General features: G+C 43.4%; 1 protein-coding gene across 6 annotated transcripts in view; it reads left to right on the plus strand.

Moving 5' to 3' along the window:
* The window catches only part of SH3D19 (SH3 domain containing 19), a 135,560-nt gene that overhangs the window by 60,451 nt on the left and 56,038 nt on the right, over positions 1-19,071 (plus strand). For 3 of the 6 annotated variants that reach the window (XM_074993184.1, XM_074993183.1, XM_074993187.1), the window contains 4 exons: positions 14,610-14,649; positions 16,700-16,841; positions 17,071-17,272; positions 17,964-18,977. In XM_074993184.1, the coding sequence (XP_074849285.1) occupies positions 14,610-14,649; positions 16,700-16,841; positions 17,071-17,272; positions 17,964-18,977 (1,398 nt within the window). The remainder of the gene's footprint in view (positions 1-14,609; positions 14,650-16,699; positions 16,842-17,070; positions 17,273-17,963; positions 18,978-19,071) is intronic. The other 3 variants (XM_074993186.1, XM_074993185.1, XM_074993188.1) reach the window with 3 other exon arrangements.

Consider the following 19,071-nt stretch of genomic DNA (forward strand, 5'->3'; position numbering starts at 1 on the left):
GCATTGGCAATTTAAAGGGCCTGAGATTCCAACAGCCACTGCTGCTGCAAGTAGCAGTGGCAGCTGCCAAGAGCCCCAGGCCCTTTTGAATCACTGGGCCCTAGGAAGGTAGCTCCAGGGTCCTGTCCATCAACAGGCCTGGAGGTCAGCAAAGTTCACAGCCTGAGGACAGTTGTTAACATGGATGACACTAGAAGTTCTCTTTTTTTCCTTTTGCCCTTAGCAGAGAAGTGGGGAGTCCTATTTCTCTGCTGTTGTCCCTGACTGTAGCCCTAGTTGAGGAGATAAAAGCATGTAATTGCAAATGGCTGTCGTTAGCTCAGTAAAGTCCCTTCTTCCTGAGAGTGATTTCCTTCATAAAACTAGGATGTCATGAATTAGAGGAGAGCAAGAAATAGTAGTATGGGTTATAGCCAGTAATTTCTTCTCCATTACCACCATTTCCTAGCCTTAATGATTGCTCTGTCAGCCGGGGCTCTGTGTTACTGTATGCTCAGCACATTGTGGGCACTGTTATAATCCAAACAAAAGCATATGGACTATTTAGAAAAATTCAGTATGTATGTATAAAAATAACATTGGCTAATGAAGAGGCAGCCCAATATATGTCCTCCAGTTTTAACGAAACAGCTGTCTGAAAATAAGCTGGCAGAGAAGGAAAAAGCCAAACAGACTGGTAAAAGTTTGTACTAATAAGATGGAGGACGGGGGAATCTTGTCTTGGGGAGGGATGGGAAAGTGTACTGGTGTAGCTGAAGTCAGGTATAGCAGTGATTGGTGCTGGAAGATTTATTTTATAGCAGCTAGATAAGAATGTGGTTAGAGGTAAGAGGAGCAGTAGTAACTTGTGTTGTGGCAGCATGCTTTATAGCTCACCTTTATAATCACCCTTTTGTGGGCAAGGTACAGAAGCTGAGTGACTGGCAGCAGCTAGTGTGAAAATGTCCCTGTCTGGACAGGCCTTCCCGTAGTGTTGCGGCTGTCACTATATGAGCCAGAAGCTGATGGTTACCCTTTTCTTTGGGGAAGTAGATGTATGTACACTATATATTTTAAGGTCTTGAATTCATGTTTCTGCAAATTTAGTTTATCCTCTGGAGTGATGTCTGCCATGAAAATTTCTTCCAGCTGATTGCCTGCAAGCAGTACTCTCGGATTGTATTCATTTTAGCATTCCTGGTATGCTTCAAATCTTACCATGTACACGCCTCTATTAACATGACTGTCTGTAGTCACAGAGAGAGAGCTGTGTTTGTGTCTTCACAAAACAAGAAAGCAGTCCCATAGCACCTTAAAGTGCCTCAGATTTCACTTCCTTTCCCTGTTGTATTTTAACTCCAATTAACTGAACCACTGTGTTTGCCCACAAGTTGGTTATATTCCCTGGGGCTGTAATGAGTGTCTGACTGGAGCTTGCCTCTCATGTGGCGCTTTAGTCTTGCATAGGTGTTATGTCTTGCATGATGGAGACTCCTGAACTTTGCACAAGTGAAGTTTTGAAACTTACTGATGAACTAGCTTCAGCACTCTGATTTTAAAGAGTTTGAAACAAGAATGCTCGCCATTATCTGAACCTCTTGTTTTATGAAAATTATCTGGGAAGATCTTTGTGAAACCAATTTGTCTGTTTTTAACTTGTCTCTTCAACTTAGTTTTCCAATCATAAGCAATTCCTACAGACACACAACGTGCTCTGTCTCATACATAAAGGCCACGTCTATACTACAAAATAATTTTGAAGTAAGCAACTTCTAAGTGGAGCATCTACACACAAAAAAGCAGCCCTCTACTTCAGGTCCGTCTACTTAGAAGTGAAGTGTCTGCACAGCAACAGCCCTTACCTCGAAGTGAGGGGCCAGGATCTGATGCAGGCAGGGGTTGCGTGGCCAACAAGCTCTTCCAGGTTCACATCCAGATGTCCCCTTAAAGGACCCTTCCCAACACCTCCACCCTGCAGGTGCTCAAGGCTGCCATGCCGCACACAGCAGGGCAGACTGCGTGCTGGGGAGAAGAGCTGGAGAACATGCCTGCCCAGACGCCCCACGAGGAGACGCTCCTCACTACCGTGGCGAGCCTGCTGACCATGCTGCTCATTGTCCTCTTCGTGCAGCGTGGCCAGGTTGCTCACGTGGGCCCTATCCTCCAGGCCCTGTACAGAGCCCTATTGTGCCTCCCCCGGGTCCACCTGATCCGGTGCCAATGGGCCTTTGCCACCGGTGCTGAGGGGTGGGACTGTCTGGTGCTGGAGGACTGGGACAACGGGCGGTGGCCGAGGAACTTCACAATGAATTCGAGAACCTCTGCCACTGGCTCACCCCAGTCCTCCAGCACCGGGACACCCTGATGTGGCCAGCGCTCCCCTTGCAGAAGAGGGTTGACATTGCACTGTGGAGGCTGGTCACTCCAGACAGCCACCGGTTCATTGGCCACCAGTTCAGAGTCAGCAAGGCCACCGTTGGAGCAGTGCTGATAGAGGTAAGCCTGGTCCACACCACAGACCCACTCTGGGGAAGGAGCTACTGGGCAACAGGAACGGGGGACCCTGCTGCGGGTGGGGGAGGGGGGTCTTTTTATGGACGGGGAAGGGGCAGAGGAGCCACCCAGTCTGGCATTCATGGATGTGTCTTCCTTCTGCCCCCCTCAGGTCCTTCAAGCCATCAACATGATGTTCCTGCGGCATGTCATCACCCTCAGAGACCTGGACACTACCCTCACCGGGTTCTTGGAGCTGGGGTTCCCAAATTGTTTTGGAGCACTGGATGGGATGCATATGGCGATCTGGACCCTGGACACAGTGAGGGTGCCTCCATCAACAGGAAGGGGTACCACTTGGTGGTCCTCCAGGCCCTGATGGATACAAGGGACTGCTTCCTGGATGTGTGCATAGGGTGGCTGGGCAGGGCCTATGATGCCTGGGTGTTCCAGAATTCGTTGCTGGGACGCTGGATGCAGGAGGGCACATATATCCCCCCGTGGGAGCTCCTGCTTGGGGACATCATGATGCCCCCCTGCATAATGGCTGATGCCATGTACCCACTGCACACGTGGCTCATATGACCCTATACCAGGCCCAGGACACCTTCAACAGCTGCCTGAACCATACCAGGGGTCCTGTCAAGCAGCCATTTGGGAGGATGAAGAGGAGGATTTGCAATCTCCTCACCAGGGTGGATGTCAGCTTCTCAGATGTCCTCACTGTGGTCACCGCTTACTGTGCCCTCCACAGTCTTGTGGAGGGAAGATGGGAGCCCTTCATCCAGAGCTGGGCCACAAACTCAGGGGCCGGGTATGAGTAGCCACACACTGTCCTGTGCCTCGAGGCCCAGCAGGATGGGGTCAGCGTCTGGGAGGACTTGTGCCAGGCTTTTGCTCTGGGTCTGCCCTGACCCTCCCAGTAACACTTCGCACCACAGGTCCCCCGCTCCCCCATTCCTCACGCTCCCATACCAGACACACCCCATCCCAGTCCCCACCCCCACCACGCACCAGGGGCTCGGGGTTAGGGTGGGAACGTTACACTTTACGGTTGAGGAATAAATGTATTTGGCAAAACAAAACAGAACATGTTGAACTATGTTCAGTGCACGGGGGTAATGCTCTGTGGAGGGGACGGGGGAGGCTGGGCTGAGGAACAAAAGCTGGATGGAGGCTGGGATGGGAGATGGCTCAGTCACTCAGCAGTGTGGAGGGCTAGGAGCCATGGTGGCTGCCTCTACCACCCCAGGTCTTGGGCCCCCTGTGGGGCTGCAATGGGGCAGGGGCTGTGGGGAGGGGATGCCGCGGGCTCGGCTTCTGCAGGGTGTATGGGGAGGGCATTGGGGCTGGAGCATGTGTGCTTGCCCGAGCCAGGAGGCACCGACCCAGCTTGATGTGGGTGGCTGGGGACAGGTCTACCACACAGTGGGTGCCTGCAGGAAGGGCGGCTGTGGAGGGGACAGGGCTGTGGGGGTTGGTATCTGTGGGTTGGGCGAGGTGAGCAGTCAGGGCCTGGGCCAGGGTGTCCAGGCTGCTGACCAGCCTCACCCACATCTTCCACTCTATCACCAGCCAGTCCTGGAGCACTCCGGTCATTTCCCTCATGACCACTTGGTTGGCGGCTGACTCCTCGTCCCTCCAGCTTTGTCATCGTGTGGCCCAGCTGCAGCCCTGTGGGGATATGGGCTGGGGCGGCCGCCTGGTCCACTGCAGCTGTGGCGTGCTACGATGGGTTGGGGTGACTCCCTGATGACAGACCTGTGGAGACAGAAGGGGACAGGGAGGGACGGCCTCTGAGTGCTGGGTCTGAATCCCAGGGGCTAGGCTCCCTGCTCTGCTGGGCCCCACCCTGCTCCCTTGCTGTCCAATGGCCCATGGGCCCTGTGGGATCCTGGGTGCCAAGGGGTTCCCACCTGGTGAGGGTCAGGCCATGTTCGGTGCCCCCCCCCCCGTCCTTCCTCGGGCATGTGGGCTGTGGGGCTGTTCATGGGGGTGGGGCGTCCCCAGGCTTTGTAACATCTGGTTGCCCTGTACTTACTGGCTGCGACCTACAAGGGCTCGGGCTCGGCTCGGCTGGACAAAGTGTGGCTGGGCCTCCCGGCGGGGAGGGCAATGACGAGGGTCCCATTGCTGGAGCTCTCGTCATCACCCTTGGTCTCGGCGGGCCAGTCCCTGTGCCTGGGGCTGGTGGTGCCGGAGGCACCTGTTTCCTTGTCAGTGTTCGCGATTAGAGGTGGGGAGTTGAACGACATAGTGTCCACTAGGTGCTCTGGGGTAGCCACCACTCTCAGCCCCAGGAGCCTATCAGCTCCCTGTAGCAGGGGCCAGTGGCAGGCCATGCTCCTGAGCGGCTGGCAGTGTTGTGGGTTTTGCAGTAGGCTTGCTTCAGTTCCTTCACTTCTATCTGGACACTGCTGCCAGGGTGGCCTCAGGCGGCGACTCTACAGGCCAGTTTCTCGGAGGCCTTGGCATTTCGCTGCCAGGTGCCAGTTTGCCAGAGGGCCTCCTCCTCACCCCCATAGAGCGAGGAGGTCCTTCAGCTCCCCCTCGGTCCAGGAGGGTCCCCTCCTGGCACGCACCTTTCCTGGGCACTGCGAGCCCTCGGACTCCTCATCTGGGGTGCTGGGGGGTCCTGCCATGTTGCCATGGTGGCCAGGAGTTGTGGATGTTGGCTGATGCATCGAGCAGGGGGCAGTCACGCTGGGAGCTTGTTCTGCCCCTGCTTATGGCACGCTCTCAGCTTTCTGCCTGAGGTTGACAGGGAGCTGGTTCCTGTCAGGCAGCCAGCAGGGACGCTAGAGCTGTGCCTGGGCTGGCCAGAGTGTCTCCATGCTCTGGGGCGGCTGCCTCCATGGTGGACCCCTTACTTTGAAGTAGTGAGTGCAGAATGTCTACATATACCCTACTACTTCCTGGGAATGGAGTAGTGACTTTGAAGTTAACTTCGAAGTAAGGGAAAATGCGTGTAGATGCTCTGTAGGCTGCTTCAAAGTAGACCCTTACTTTGAAGTAAGATTCTAGTGTGGACACAGCCATATAGTACTAACTATTCCAAGATACTCCTACAGGCAGAGGAAGGAACAGAGAGAGTACCGTTTGGTCTTGTGTGATAATAGTCTAGAGATGTTTAGACACTAGCGTGATGGGGCCATAAAAGTAGCTAGATAGCTATGTATAAAATAAGAATAATTTCTTAGAAATGCCAATGTATTGACTTTTATACTGGTCTGAAGACAAGAATGTCTGTTGGACTCGTGGTGTGAGAGCTTTAATAGAGTCTGCACTTAGAGTGATTAGTATATATCCTTGCTTTCTAACACAATTAGCATTACTTGAATATTCATCGTAATTACATTTCCTAAGGTTATTGAAAGATTGAATTGACAGAATTCATTCATTGAAACTAGAATTGCTAGGACTAAAATGGATTAAAAAGAGTCTGAGTAGAAGTTTGGTGTTGGATTTCCCCCAAAGTTTGGAGATGTTGATGTTTGAGGTTTTTGCTTCTCTAATGAAAAATAAAATAACTTATAAAATTGATGAAATCTGCCACTGTAAAAACAAATCAGTGTTTCATATTGATATTTTTAATGAAATAAAAACAAAATGGCCCAAACTACAATTTCTTGAGAATTGAAGAATAAGATTATGTGAAATATATATTACAGTGACACTCAGTGGCCCAAATGGGATGGGAACGCTGAAGGTGGATTCTGTACAAGCATCGGCAGGGCCTTTACCCAAAAAACTTTACATTCTGGCCTCAGTTGGACCAAAAACCACCTTCTTTTTAGAATGGTCTTACTATGTTGAAAATTTGGCAATGTGATTCCATAGGTCCTGTTGTGAAATATATTTGATTGCCTTTTTAACACCTCATTGCTGAAACTATATCCCCATAATCCATATGTGTCTAAAATCTAAAAGGGAAAAACAGCTAGTTAGCAAGAATATTACTAAAGGGAAAGGGTGGTGTGAGGGAAGGGGGGAAATTACAGCCATAAATGAACTACAACATGGTTTCCCAAACTGGGAGGTGTGCCCTCCTGGGGGGTGCGAAGAAATTCTAGGGGGGATGTGAGGCAACCCAGCACCTCCATCATTCCCCGCACCCTTTGCTTCTGGCTCTCAGCCCCTGCCATTTTATGTAGGTGACCCAGCACAGCCACTATAAAAAGCAGGCAGCTGGCAAAGACCCATGTGCAAAGGTGAGCATGAGTTACGGGGGGTGGGAGGATGGGGTTAGATGGAGGGCTGGGGGTGCCTGGCTCAAGTAAGAGGGATGGGGATGGGGTAAGAGCGAGGAGCTGGTGGTGCCTGGCTTTGGGGGAGGGGAGGGGCTCAGGTGGGTGGCTCGCGCAGCTTGTGGGGCTCAGGTAGCCAGCCAGCTTGCAGGATTCACGGGGCTCAGGCGTCTGGCCCCGGCGTCGCAGGGCTCGGGCGGGCGCCTGGCCCTAGCAGTGTGGGACTCAGATTTACGGGCAGGCGGCTAGCCCCATCAGCGTGGGGCTCAGGCGGCTCAGGCTGGCAGGTGGGCAGCTGGCTCCAGCAATGCAGGGCGTGGGTGGCTTGGGCTGGTGGACGGGTGGCTGGCCTGGGCAGAATGGGGCTCGGGCGGGTGGCTGGCCCCAGCGGCTGTGGGGCTTGGGCAGGTGGCTCTGGCAGTGCAGGTCTGAAGCGGGTGGGCAGCTGGCGCAGGCAGCTCTGACGGCTGACACGGGACTCAGGCAGCTGGCCACCTGGGGCTGCACCAGGCACCCTCAAGGGGCCAGGAAGAACTATTTGTGCTTATTTTTAATTTTAAATAACATTTTTGTATCAAGTTTTTATGTCAATTTTAAATTACGAATTGAATTTTTTGCTAAAAAGGGTGTTGGATGATGGTAAAGAAGAGGTGGGAGGGCATGAGGGTTTCTCAAAAATCAAAAGAGGGGCATGATGCTGAAAAGTTTGGTAACCACTGAACTAGAGTATCTCATAACCCTATCAAAAACATAAAAGGTACTCTCTTACCAGTGCATATTTTGTTGGATTAAAGGAAATACAACAACAACAAAACAGAAACTGGATGCAATTTTTGAAATTCACAAATCACAGAATTAATATTTATTTAAAATATATTATCATTTATATTGCACCTATTGCCATTGCAGATGAAGCATAAAAGAAAGTTGCATGCAATACTGGAATAAAAAGTACATTTTGGCAACTCTGAGACAATCACATGAATAGTCTTAAAGAGAAAGTTATGACAAATGCGCCATAAAGATTTCTATTTTTCTGAGAGCCATAAAATGGAAAGAGTTAAAGAACCTCTGTTTTGTTATGTTTGCCTCTATCCATAACATATATCATTGCAATTAGTGTTTATTTATCTAATATTATTAATATATACCTGTGAAAATGTCAGCTCTGACCTAAATTCATGGTTACAATCATGTTATCTGTGAACATGCAAACTGAAATGGAAATAGGTTCTCACTGATTTCCATGGGAAAAGCATTACCCTTTGAACTTAACACTGCCAACGTTTGAAATCCATAAATAGAATACTGGGGACAAAAATGAGAAGATTTTTAAAGCAGACCCCCTAAGGAAAAGCAACTGGACTTATTTTTCAAGTTAGATTTTTCCTACTTTTTTAAAAAAATTATTAGAAATTCAGGTCTGTCATTCCTAACATTTTCTCCAGTTATAGTAAAAGTATTGAAATTATGTGCTTACTAGAATTAAAAGACTGAAAGCAGAGACATTGAGAGAAGTTTAAAAACTTCATTTTGACTTTTGTTAACATCTGTTTAATTCCATCAACTAAGAACACTCCAGAGCAAGGATTAAATTGTTTTCACCTCTGCCCCGTCACTGAAGGTCTGAGAGCTCACAATACAAATTTCTGAGACCCCGACAGCCTCCTTCAAAAGCAATGAAAAGCTGTAATTCTAAGGTTAAAAAATGGAGTGGGAAGGAGAATAAACTCTTTCAACATCGTAAAGAAGCAAAAACGTGTTACGAGTCAAATTGTTAAAAATCATTTGCAAGTAATTTAATTACACTGAAGTGCAGAAGATGTTTGGCAACTGAAATGGTGAAATGTTATCAGAAGATACATGGGGAAAAAACCTGACGGACATCTTTTCAAAATGAGGCACACTCAAGACTGCACCTACTTTTAAATATAATTTAAATATTAATACTTTCATTTCTAAATGTATTTGTTAATGTAATAGGAAGTTGATGTGTAGGATTTGTACATTAGGATAAACAGTGCACACATCCTCACACTTCCACTGAAAGTAGTTATCTGTTGGATTATCCCCTGGTCCATAATGACTGCCACATACTCCCCTGGCAATTGGTTCTTACATCACCTCCAGAGGAAAAGATCTTCAAGCCATATTTTTTATACTGTTGAGAAGAAACAAAGTCCTTCTCATTGAACAAAATAACACAACTGGTCATGTAGCCTGGAGGATGCAATGAAAACTAGTTAACACTATGACTAGTGTTTATGCATCCCTCATTAGTTTGTTTTCATTCCTAGTTCCCTTGGCTTTTCCATATATATAGGGCTTTGTCTATGCTACGTAGTTTTAACGACACGGTTCTGTCACTGAAAGTTGTGCTGCTGTTTGTAAACTCTTTGGCTGACAAAATACTTCTACCCCTACAGGAGGTGTTAGCTTTGTTGGCAAGAGCAGAAACCACAACTCCATCACCCCACCAGAGGCAAGAGCCTTGAGCTCTCCCAGTCTGTTAGGTGGCAAATTGGGAATGGGACTTCACGAGACATTTCCTCTGTAAAAGAGCCATATGCAGCTCACAAGCCTCATATAGAGCAATCTATACATGATCTTAAAGGGGCAATAATCCTTCTAACATCAGGGAGGGCCATAGAAAAAGATGCAATTCCAGCTGGAATGTTAAAATAAAGAGAACAGGGTGTGCTTAAATAGGTGTGCAATATCTTGCTTGCTTGTAAGGATGGAGGTGTACTGCACGACATGACAGCTGCCAACATCATAGCATTGTATGAAAACAAAGGAGACCTGAAGGTCTAACAGCTGTGGAGAAATATTGGTCCTTTGCAGTGCAGGCAACACATATGTGTGGGTCATTCTCAACAGACTTCAAGTTCTTGTTGATCTTGAAAGATAGGTATGTGGTTTCTGTGCAAGACAGCAATTTTTGACATTGTCTTTGCACTAAGGCAACTGTACAGGAAGTACTTAAAAGCAAAGAAACCTCTCTGTGACCTTACTGCTTTTGACATGCTCAGCAGAAACGTCCCTTTTTGGTCACTAGAGATAATTGGCTGTCACCCAAGTTCTCTTTAGTTTGATTTGGTAGTTTTGTTAAGACTACAGTCCTACATAGTGCCAATCAATCTGACAGTTTGAAATCTGCAGCAGTGTCAAACAAGAATGTGTTTGGGCACCAACTAGCTTTGGTATATTTTTAGCTTTGTTGATTCATCATATCTTCTCATCTGGCACCAAGGGCATACAGCTCCATGCAAAATCAGGTGAAAAACTCTTCAGTGTTTCTTATACAAGCGTGAAAAGAGAACTTTTTTGCCAACAGTTCAGGGCTTCCAAAACAAAAAGCAGTCAAGTAGCACTTTAAAGACTAGCAAAATAGTTTATTAGGTGAGCTTTCGTGGGACAGAGAAGTGGGTCTGTCCCACGAAAGCTCACCTAATAAACTATTTTGCTAGTCTTTAAAGTGCTACTTGACTGCTTTTTGTTTTGATAGTGTATAGACTAGCACGGCTTACTCTCTGTTACAGTTCAGGGCTTGTTTCACGTAGGCACTAGAGAAACTTTGCAATAGCTTTGTGTTGGCTTGTGATGAATTTGGACTAATCATCTTTATAAAAATGATGATTATGACACAAGCTGAGCATGCTGCTGTACGGTAATGAGATCTGGCCCATCTGCTGAAAGTATGAGAATAGGCTTAACACTTTCCACACCTGCTGCCTTTGTTTGATTTCGCTTACAAGTTCCTGATACCAAAGTATTTGTAAGAGCAAAATAGCCAAGCTAATATTTATTCACTCTTCTCAGATAGAGACATTTTTGGTGGTTTGATCCTCTATATTGGATGGATGATAGACACATTCAAAGAACACATTGTACAGAGAACTTGTGAATGCTCCAAGGTCACTGAGACATCATAAGTGCAAGTGTAATGACTTTGGCAAGGGGGTGTTGAAAATTTTCATTGTCTGCACTGCATGCTTAGAAAAGACAGCTAGCAACAATGCTATATTGGAAGACTGTGTGCTGCATCAGGGAGTACAGAGATTGAGCTAGAGAAATGTGAAGACAGACCTTGAGCACCAGTAGTGCACTGGTTTCCTCTTCTGTTGTTGCACCTCACCCCTGAACCATCTTTTGTTCAAGAATTGGACTTTTTAGCCACTCACAGCACTGCAGTGTGATACATAATTACTGAATGTTCTGGCATTTACACCATCATTTCACAAGACAGACTCTTGCCAATTACCTTATACAGTACACACTTTTAAATCTGGCATTCTAGAATCTGGAACTCTCAGATAACTGGCATTTCAACCATACATAAATTTTAATTACATTTTCCATAAGTACAGTATAGTGAAAGTAAATACAAATAAATATAGCAAATACAGTGTACAATATTACAGTTGTTGGTAAATAAAATACTCTGCATACATTTTTGTTTGTTTCTTAATATCTAATCTTGCTTTTCTTTAGTGTTATGCATTGCTAGGTATACCTCTCTATTATCCAGAATATCTGGCAACCTGCTGGTTCTGGGGCTCCATATATGAAAGAGTTTATTGTAGTGAGGGTAGTGTAAAGAGCAGAACTCTTATATTACTAGCATTTTCAGAAAGCGATCCCTCTATGTCTGACTTCTCAGACTTTTTCCTCAATGGAAACCTGCAAAACACCTTGAAAAGATGAACCTGGGAGCTTAAATTCATAACTTTTCTAGGTAATAAAAATGAAGGGCTGAAAAGAGACACTGTATTTATTAAGGCTTATTACTACAATCTATGAGCCACTTACACTTTCATTATTTCCTCTCCCCCACTCCCACCCCCCATGGCTTGTGAGGTGTTAATGGGCCATTTCACCTTACGTGATCCCCTGAAATGTATGGTATCTGTTTATCCTAAAAACAATCTGTTCCACTTTGTATTAAGCTGGAACAATGAATACATTTCACAGCCCTGAAGAAGAGTTCTGTAAAAGCTTGAATGTCTCTCTCTTTCTTACCGATAAAAGTTGGTCTAATAAAGAGAATTACTTTACCCACTTGGGCCATGTCTACACTAGAGAGTTTTGTTGACAAATCTGGGGTTTTGCCAAGAAAACTCGTGGCACATCTATACACAAAATGTGTTTTGTTGACAGAAATAGTTTCTGTTGACAAAAAAGCCGTGTAGCCACTGCGGAGAGCCCTTTTGTCAACAGGATCTACTTCTATGTGTAGACATGATCTGTAACTTCAGTTGACAGATGCTTCTACTGTAGTTGTAGCCGGGGTGTCTGTAACACTCTGAAATCAACATGGCTGTAACAAAATCGATTGCTAAATCAGTGTCTCCTAGGGCAGGGCAAGGAGCAGGAGTACTGGTGCCGATGTGAGTGCACTAAATTGAACTCTGGAAGATTGACCGTGGCAACGTCAATGCTCCTGGAAGTGTAGACGTGGTCTTAGCAGTGGAAGAGATTTACTTCTTTTCTCTATTCTGAGTGAAATGGAAAAATAAGGGAAATGTATATGCGTTCATGTGGGGTTAAAAGATAATCTGGAAATGGGTAGGATACGCATTACTGAAGAACCTGGTGCAACTTCTTGGGAGTTGAGTCAGACTGTCATTGTACAAATTTTCTATTTCATTTACTTTACAAAGTAAATCAAACAAGGGAGTTTTATATCAGTGTAGACACCAATTAATACAGACCTAAAAAGAACATTCAAACTATGTTGTTTTTCCCATTTGAAATAGGAACTACAGAGGTCTTTCCTTCTAAGTTTTCCTGTTCACAATTAAAATGACATCCCCAGGCAATAAGTAAACCTTTGCTAAATTCAGTGTTGCTACGGTTACATTACAGCGCTCTGTCAACAGAAGTCAATTTTGGAAGAGATTTCCCAACAAAACTTCTGTTGATGGAGTGCAGCCACACACAAATGCTCTGCTCTGTTGATGGAGTAGCTGGACTGCCTGGCTGCTCTCTGAACAAACCAGGCACCCCAAAGCACAGCAGACAGGGCTGCTCCATTGTTGTAGCTGCCCTGTCTGTTGAGAGAAGGCCCCCCCCAGACTGTCCACACAGTGACAGCAGCGTTATGCCTCAAAGCTTTCAGATAGAATATTGCTGGCAAAAGTGCTGTGTTTTGTCAAGATAGTGTCGACACATCCTATTTTGTGTGCGCACACTCCATGGGTTTTGTCAACAAAACTGGATTTTTGTCAGCAAAACTTGCAAGTGTAACCATAGCTTGAGAGAATAGAAATTAAAAAGTCAAGTAAATTGCTATTGTTTTTTTTAAATAAATTTTTGTTTTGAACAGTCACTAGAGCTTTTCTTTAAAAAAAAATTGAAATCTGCACTATTCTTGTGTGACTAACACCACAAATCCAATTAATACTGTTTCTTGACACAGGAACCTTGGATTATTCTTTCTTCCTCACACACTCTTTCTCTACTGTAACCCCTTCTTTTTTTCCTCTAGCACTCATGAATAGTGCACATCAAAAATGCCCGGTGGAAGAGGTATGTTTATGACAAAACTGTGGCTTTCTTTTTCAAGTGGTGCTTTGCTGATTTCAGCTTTCAATCTGTGATGGCATAATAATGGTGCAATTGTTAGCTTTTCCACAATGAGACTTTACTTCTACCTAAATCACATTTGCTATGGAAAGACTCAGTTGAGAGTTAATTTCTTCTCTTTTTTTTTTTTGTTTTGTTTAACCACATTCTTAAAAGTTACTTTGGCCTTTAAAATATTTGAATGTAAATATGACAAAAATACAGGATTAAAGAGTTGAGGATTTAATGAGCTCGTGAAACTCAAAGTGCAGTGGATATACAGAAGAAATGCAGATGACTATTGGCCCAGAAATGTTCTCATTTGTGCAAATTTATATGAATTAAATGCCTGAGAATTTAAACTCTGATAAGTGGAGTTTGAATTAACTTATTAATAAGCAGTGTTAAGCATGCTTCTCCTTCACACAATGCTATTAAATATTTACTCTGTGATTGAAATAATTTCTTAGGTAAATATTTTTCTGTTGGATTAGATTTAAAAAAAAAATTAAGTCAAAACCAAAATTTGAACAGAAAAACACAAGTAAATACACAAAGGCTATGTCTACACTAGCCCAAAACTTTGAAATGGCCATCTGCTCATAGGAATAAGGGGGCTTGAAAGTAGCCGGGGTCCTTTCGAAAAGGAGCCCCGTCTGGATGAGCCGTGCGGAGGCGAGCCGGATCAATTTCGAAGTGCTGCGGCTGCCCGCATGCTAATGAGGCGCTGAATATGTATTTCAGTGCTTCATTAGTAAACTTCAAAATGGCCATTTCGAAGTTTTGGGCTAGTGTAGACATAGCCAAAATCTAGGAAACAAATTGTCAAAAGACAGTGTCCTTACAATTCATGGAGTGGTGAAAAACAAAAAAGACATAAACGTTTGTCAGGATGTGGTAGCCTTGCTCTAATTTATTTACTTGCTTTTGTTGATTTCTTTCGCAGCTTTCATGTTTTTTTAAGCGTAGTGATATGTATTTAATATTGTGGTTACAATTTTGGATCTTTTCTTTTTCTCTGCAAGTTGTCTGAACCACACATCTTGGTGGATTCTTGAACTCCTCTGTGTGTGTGTGTGTAAATATGCATATTCTGTGCCTCTCTAAACCTATTGATGAAGAATAGCTTTTAGAATTTTTCTTCTGAATTATAAATAAAATAAAATGTATTAGTTATGGCTATTCTTAGAAATCTGTAGTTTTTGATCAAATATCACGTATAGTCATTTATGTTTATGATGGCTTAGTGAGAATTTTAGTTTTAATATCTTTATTTTCTTGCTGTATTCATCCAGATTAACCTTTTATTTTTTTCTTTAATAGCTTCTCGGACTTCTCATACCGAACACCAGAGAGATAGAAGGTAAAACATGATCATTTGTGTTTCAACTACCTCATAGTAATATTTGGTTTCAGAGTTCATTTTACCTGATTGTGTTTGGCTTCCACTTTTGTCCTTTTCTTTTTCTTGTCTTTTTGATTTCTCTGTGTTAAAAGAGTCACAGCTGACACCAAAGCAATAAATATGTACATTTTAAAAATGATATTTTTGTCTGAATCTAGAAAAAAAGGACTGTTGCAGCTCTAGTACCTTCATGCAGCCTCCTTTTCTATGCGATCATTTTAGGCTGAAAATACAAATTTGAATGGATACAACCTTCCAACTTCTCAGAGGTGTCTAAACTGGTTATAACAAGAACATTTTATACATAAATTTGTGCATTTTTTTTATATCAGACTGACAGAATAAGCCTTCATAGCAAATAGTCCTGTTGCCAGGTATCCATCATTTCACAATGGCCAAGGAGGTCATGCAACATGATGCATCTCTCTCATACAACAAAGCATTCGCCAAGCTTTTCTTTCTGTGGAGATAATCTCACAATAGAGAGATGTTCTGGATCTCACTCCCCTCACAACAAGTTTGTTTCTCCAAATATTTTGTCATACAAGATATCTTGAAATGTTCTACAGAGCACAGTCATTCAATACTGAACAGGAGTGCTGGGGATAGGGAATGTATCCTTATCTCTTCCAACCAATTGATTTACACTTATTATTTGTGTTATGCTAGCACCTAAAGGTCAGAATCAGGGATTGAGGCCCCACTGTGCTAAGTATTATTCACAAACATAGCAGAAGGACACAGATTTTGGAACTTGATTACCCTTACTTTAGCACTGGTGGGAAATATCCCTAGAATTCCCCATGTAGACAAGCCTTAAGGTGTTAAAGAATCAAACCAGGTAGAGCTTTTCCAAATCAACACATTGAATCTCCACCTCCACCCTCACACGTCTCCCATGGATTAGTAGGTAAGCAGTTCATCACATTAACATTTGGTATTGTTATTGAGGTTCAGGGTTTAGAACTTTCTGCCATCAAACAGATATTCTGAAAAGTGTCTTTATTAATGTATTTGAGAAGGGCAACATAAGTGAGCCTAGAGTCACATGTGAACAAGGGCAAATGCAAAAATAAAGAAAATGGCTATAAATTAAAACAAATTATTTGGTTGAAATCGTCAGCCTCTCTTCCCCATGATTTCCTCAGGTTTGGTTTTCACTCCAAATTAATTGTAATCTTTGTGAATTTTTAAATTTTGTGGAATTCAGTATCTACAGTTCTCCATAAATATTCAATATTTTGTATTAAGACTAAGGATAGCTGTAACTGGTTAAATATATAGAATGGTGGTGTTTTTGTTCTCTGATTAGATTAGTACACAAAAACATCTGAAGAAAATCCATTAAATAATTAGCCTAAATATTAAAAAAAAAAGTTAATAGCAGTTTCAACGCATTCTACACGTAACATTCTGCCACAACATAAAAAAATCAGTAAATATGAATAAAAACTAATGACATGAATATTATAATTTAGTTTTTGTGCTGAGCTGAACAAGTGAGAAAGTACACAATTAGTCCCAATCTTTCCTCTGTCTAGGCTCAGCCATCCTAATTTTAAGAAAGTGTCTTAAATTTGTTTTGTTGCCATGCATTATGTCTACACAGTTGTAATAACAATGCTTTGCATTTATTTCCGCTTTTCTTCAGAAGGTCCAAAACCATTTTATATCATTTCACATGTGGGAAAATTGTCAAAGACCCCTGTCTGGTAAAGTACTTAAGCACTTGCCTAACTTGAAGCAAATGATTAGCTCTGTTGTAGACATGCCTTAGGGGTTAGGGTGCTCTACTGAATGGGGAACGTGAGTGCTTGCTCAGTTGGGGCCAGAAAGGGTAAGTGACTGATGAAATCATACAAGGCGTTTTTGGTTAAGTCAGTAATAAAACTGGAACTGTGCTAGGAAAATGTGTTCTTTTAGTGTTGGTTTAAATCGTTATTGTCAAACATGCTGGTCAGTAATTCTTTCCCCCTTCTGCACACCTCTTTTTTATGTTCCTTTGCAGACGTCCTGAGATTACAATAGTTGCTGCTGAGCCTCTTGGACCATCCTCCTGGTTTCCTGGTGGAAATATCACTCCACGTGGATTAGGATTCCCTCCTCCTTCCCAGGCCAACTGGAGGACAGATGAACTTGTTCCAGCTGAGGTTAGCAGATAATGAACGTATTTACATCACATGTGTATTTCGTGGTAACTGTAAAGTATGAGGAAGAGCAATCTCACCAGAACTCATTGTACTCTTAAAAAAGACACTGATTTTGCTTTTTTGTTGTTGTTGTTGCTGTACCTTTCTGTTTAACATTTCTGAGTTCATGTAGGTTTTTTAATTTTCACATGTGGACCCATTCTAATGTTTACTTTTTTTTATTTTGTAGCTTCCACCGTCTTATGAGCAGGTGATAAAAGAAATTAACCAAGTGCAAGTCACTACAACAAATAACAACAATGCTGCTGCTGCCAGATGCACCGCTACATCTGCAACCCAGACTGACTTTCCAGAAGAAATAATCACCCATTTGCCAAAAAGTAACGTAAAAAGCAACTCACCTACTCTTTGTGAGTCTGAAACTCTTCCAGGTAAATGTTCTATATGAACTTCATATTATTAAAGATTTAACAGACTGTATTTCTAGGGATGCTTTTAAAAATGAATGTAATCCTTTCTACAGCCAATAAAAATGTTTAATTTATGGGCTAGGAGCTGCTATGAATTACTGCATATTCTACTTACTTCTGATGACCTGATATTCCATTCTGGCCTGAGTCAAAAGTAAAAACATGCTATTCTTTCATATCAGCCTTAGCATTTATTTTTTCCCCCACAAAACCAGAATATATATTTTTCAACTACAGCTGCAATGGCAATCCCTTTGACAGAGATGCTGGGAAAAAAACTGAGTGGGGGACAGCAGGTTGATTGTAGTTCAGGACTGAGATCTATGTAAGCCTGGTTGGGGAAGATGATTTAGTATTCCTTGTACTGTCCAGTGTTGGGAAATCCTCAGTGTCATGAAACTTTTTAAAAAAATATTTTTCATTATTTGAAGGTGCTTTGGGCATGTTAAAATGAAAATGCTGCAGTCCAGCAAGGTAATGTTAGACTACTATGGCTAAGTGAGACTGACAAATTTAGCAACAGAAACAGTGAGTTTTAGGTGGAATAGTTGCTGGATTTCCTGTCAGAATGGCTAGAAAGGCCAAATGACAAAATAAGTTTGTGTTTTAAGAAGTGTGAAAATACAATCTGAAAGCTTCTCTTTTCTGTCAGCAGTGCAGAGTCCTCTCAGACCTCCCAGACCTGTCTTGAATAGCAGTCCTTCAGAAAATGAGGCACCCTTAGTTGTCTTTGATGCTTCTGAAGAAAGGAAGTGCCAAGAAAATCCCAGTAATGTGACAGGTCCAGTGCCAAAACCAAGATCAAAGGGCAATCTCAGACCTGTGGTCAGAGATAGTCAAAGTAAATTACAAGACAACCAGCAAGAAGTGAGCCAGCCTCGAACTGAAAGGGAGCCATCTCCAAATCAGCCAGAGTACCTCTTAGTTGATAGCTTATTAGACAATCACATGGTGATCCGCAGTATGAATACAGAAAAAAGCCAAAATAGTATTGGTTCAAGGATCAAAGCTTTTGAAACCCAAGCAAATTCTGATATCTCAGGATTGTCAAAGAAACCTGAAGTTACTCCACGGTCATTTGTCTCAAGACCATCTGTTTCTGCAAAGAAGCCAGTAGTAGCTCCAAAGCCAGAGCTAGCAGCCAGAAGAACTTCAGGAGAGTCTGGTTCATGGACAGGAAATTCACAAAAAGCTGGACCCAGGGAATGGCACCCTCCACCTCAAGAGGCTGGGAGCAATATTGTAACCAAACCTGAGTTGCCAAAGAAACCAAAACCTGGCCTTGTAAAAAGTACTAGTAATGAGTTGCTTGATGCAAGGAATGGGTCAGCTTCAGAGAACAATGATGAACAGAAGAAATTCCCAGTTCCTGCTCCAAGACCACTCATTCCCAAAAAGTCACTTTCTGTTGAAAGTCCTACTCCTTATTTGACTTTATTAAAACCAGTTATTGCTGCTCCCAATCTCTCTCTAGCTGCCCAAGCAACATCTTTCAAGTCCCTGAGAGAGTCAGCAGCTCCAACAAACCTCTCAACGTGTACTGTGCAAAGTAAACCAGTTGGGGAAGGAGATCTGATCAGTTTTGATGATGATGTTTTGCCCCCTAGTTCAGTTAGTGAAATTCAAGAATATACCAGTTCCGAAGCAGCTGCAGGTAAGAACAAATGTAAGGAAATAAACTGTAAACACAATTACAAATTTGCATGTAGGTGCTATTGTACACATGTACAGTGGTGCTGATAGATGTTTATGTATAAGTC

The sequence above is a fragment of the Carettochelys insculpta genome, chromosome 4, assembly GCF_033958435.1.
Source record: "Carettochelys insculpta isolate YL-2023 chromosome 4, ASM3395843v1, whole genome shotgun sequence".
Lineage (NCBI taxonomy): Eukaryota > Metazoa > Chordata > Testudines > Carettochelyidae > Carettochelys > Carettochelys insculpta.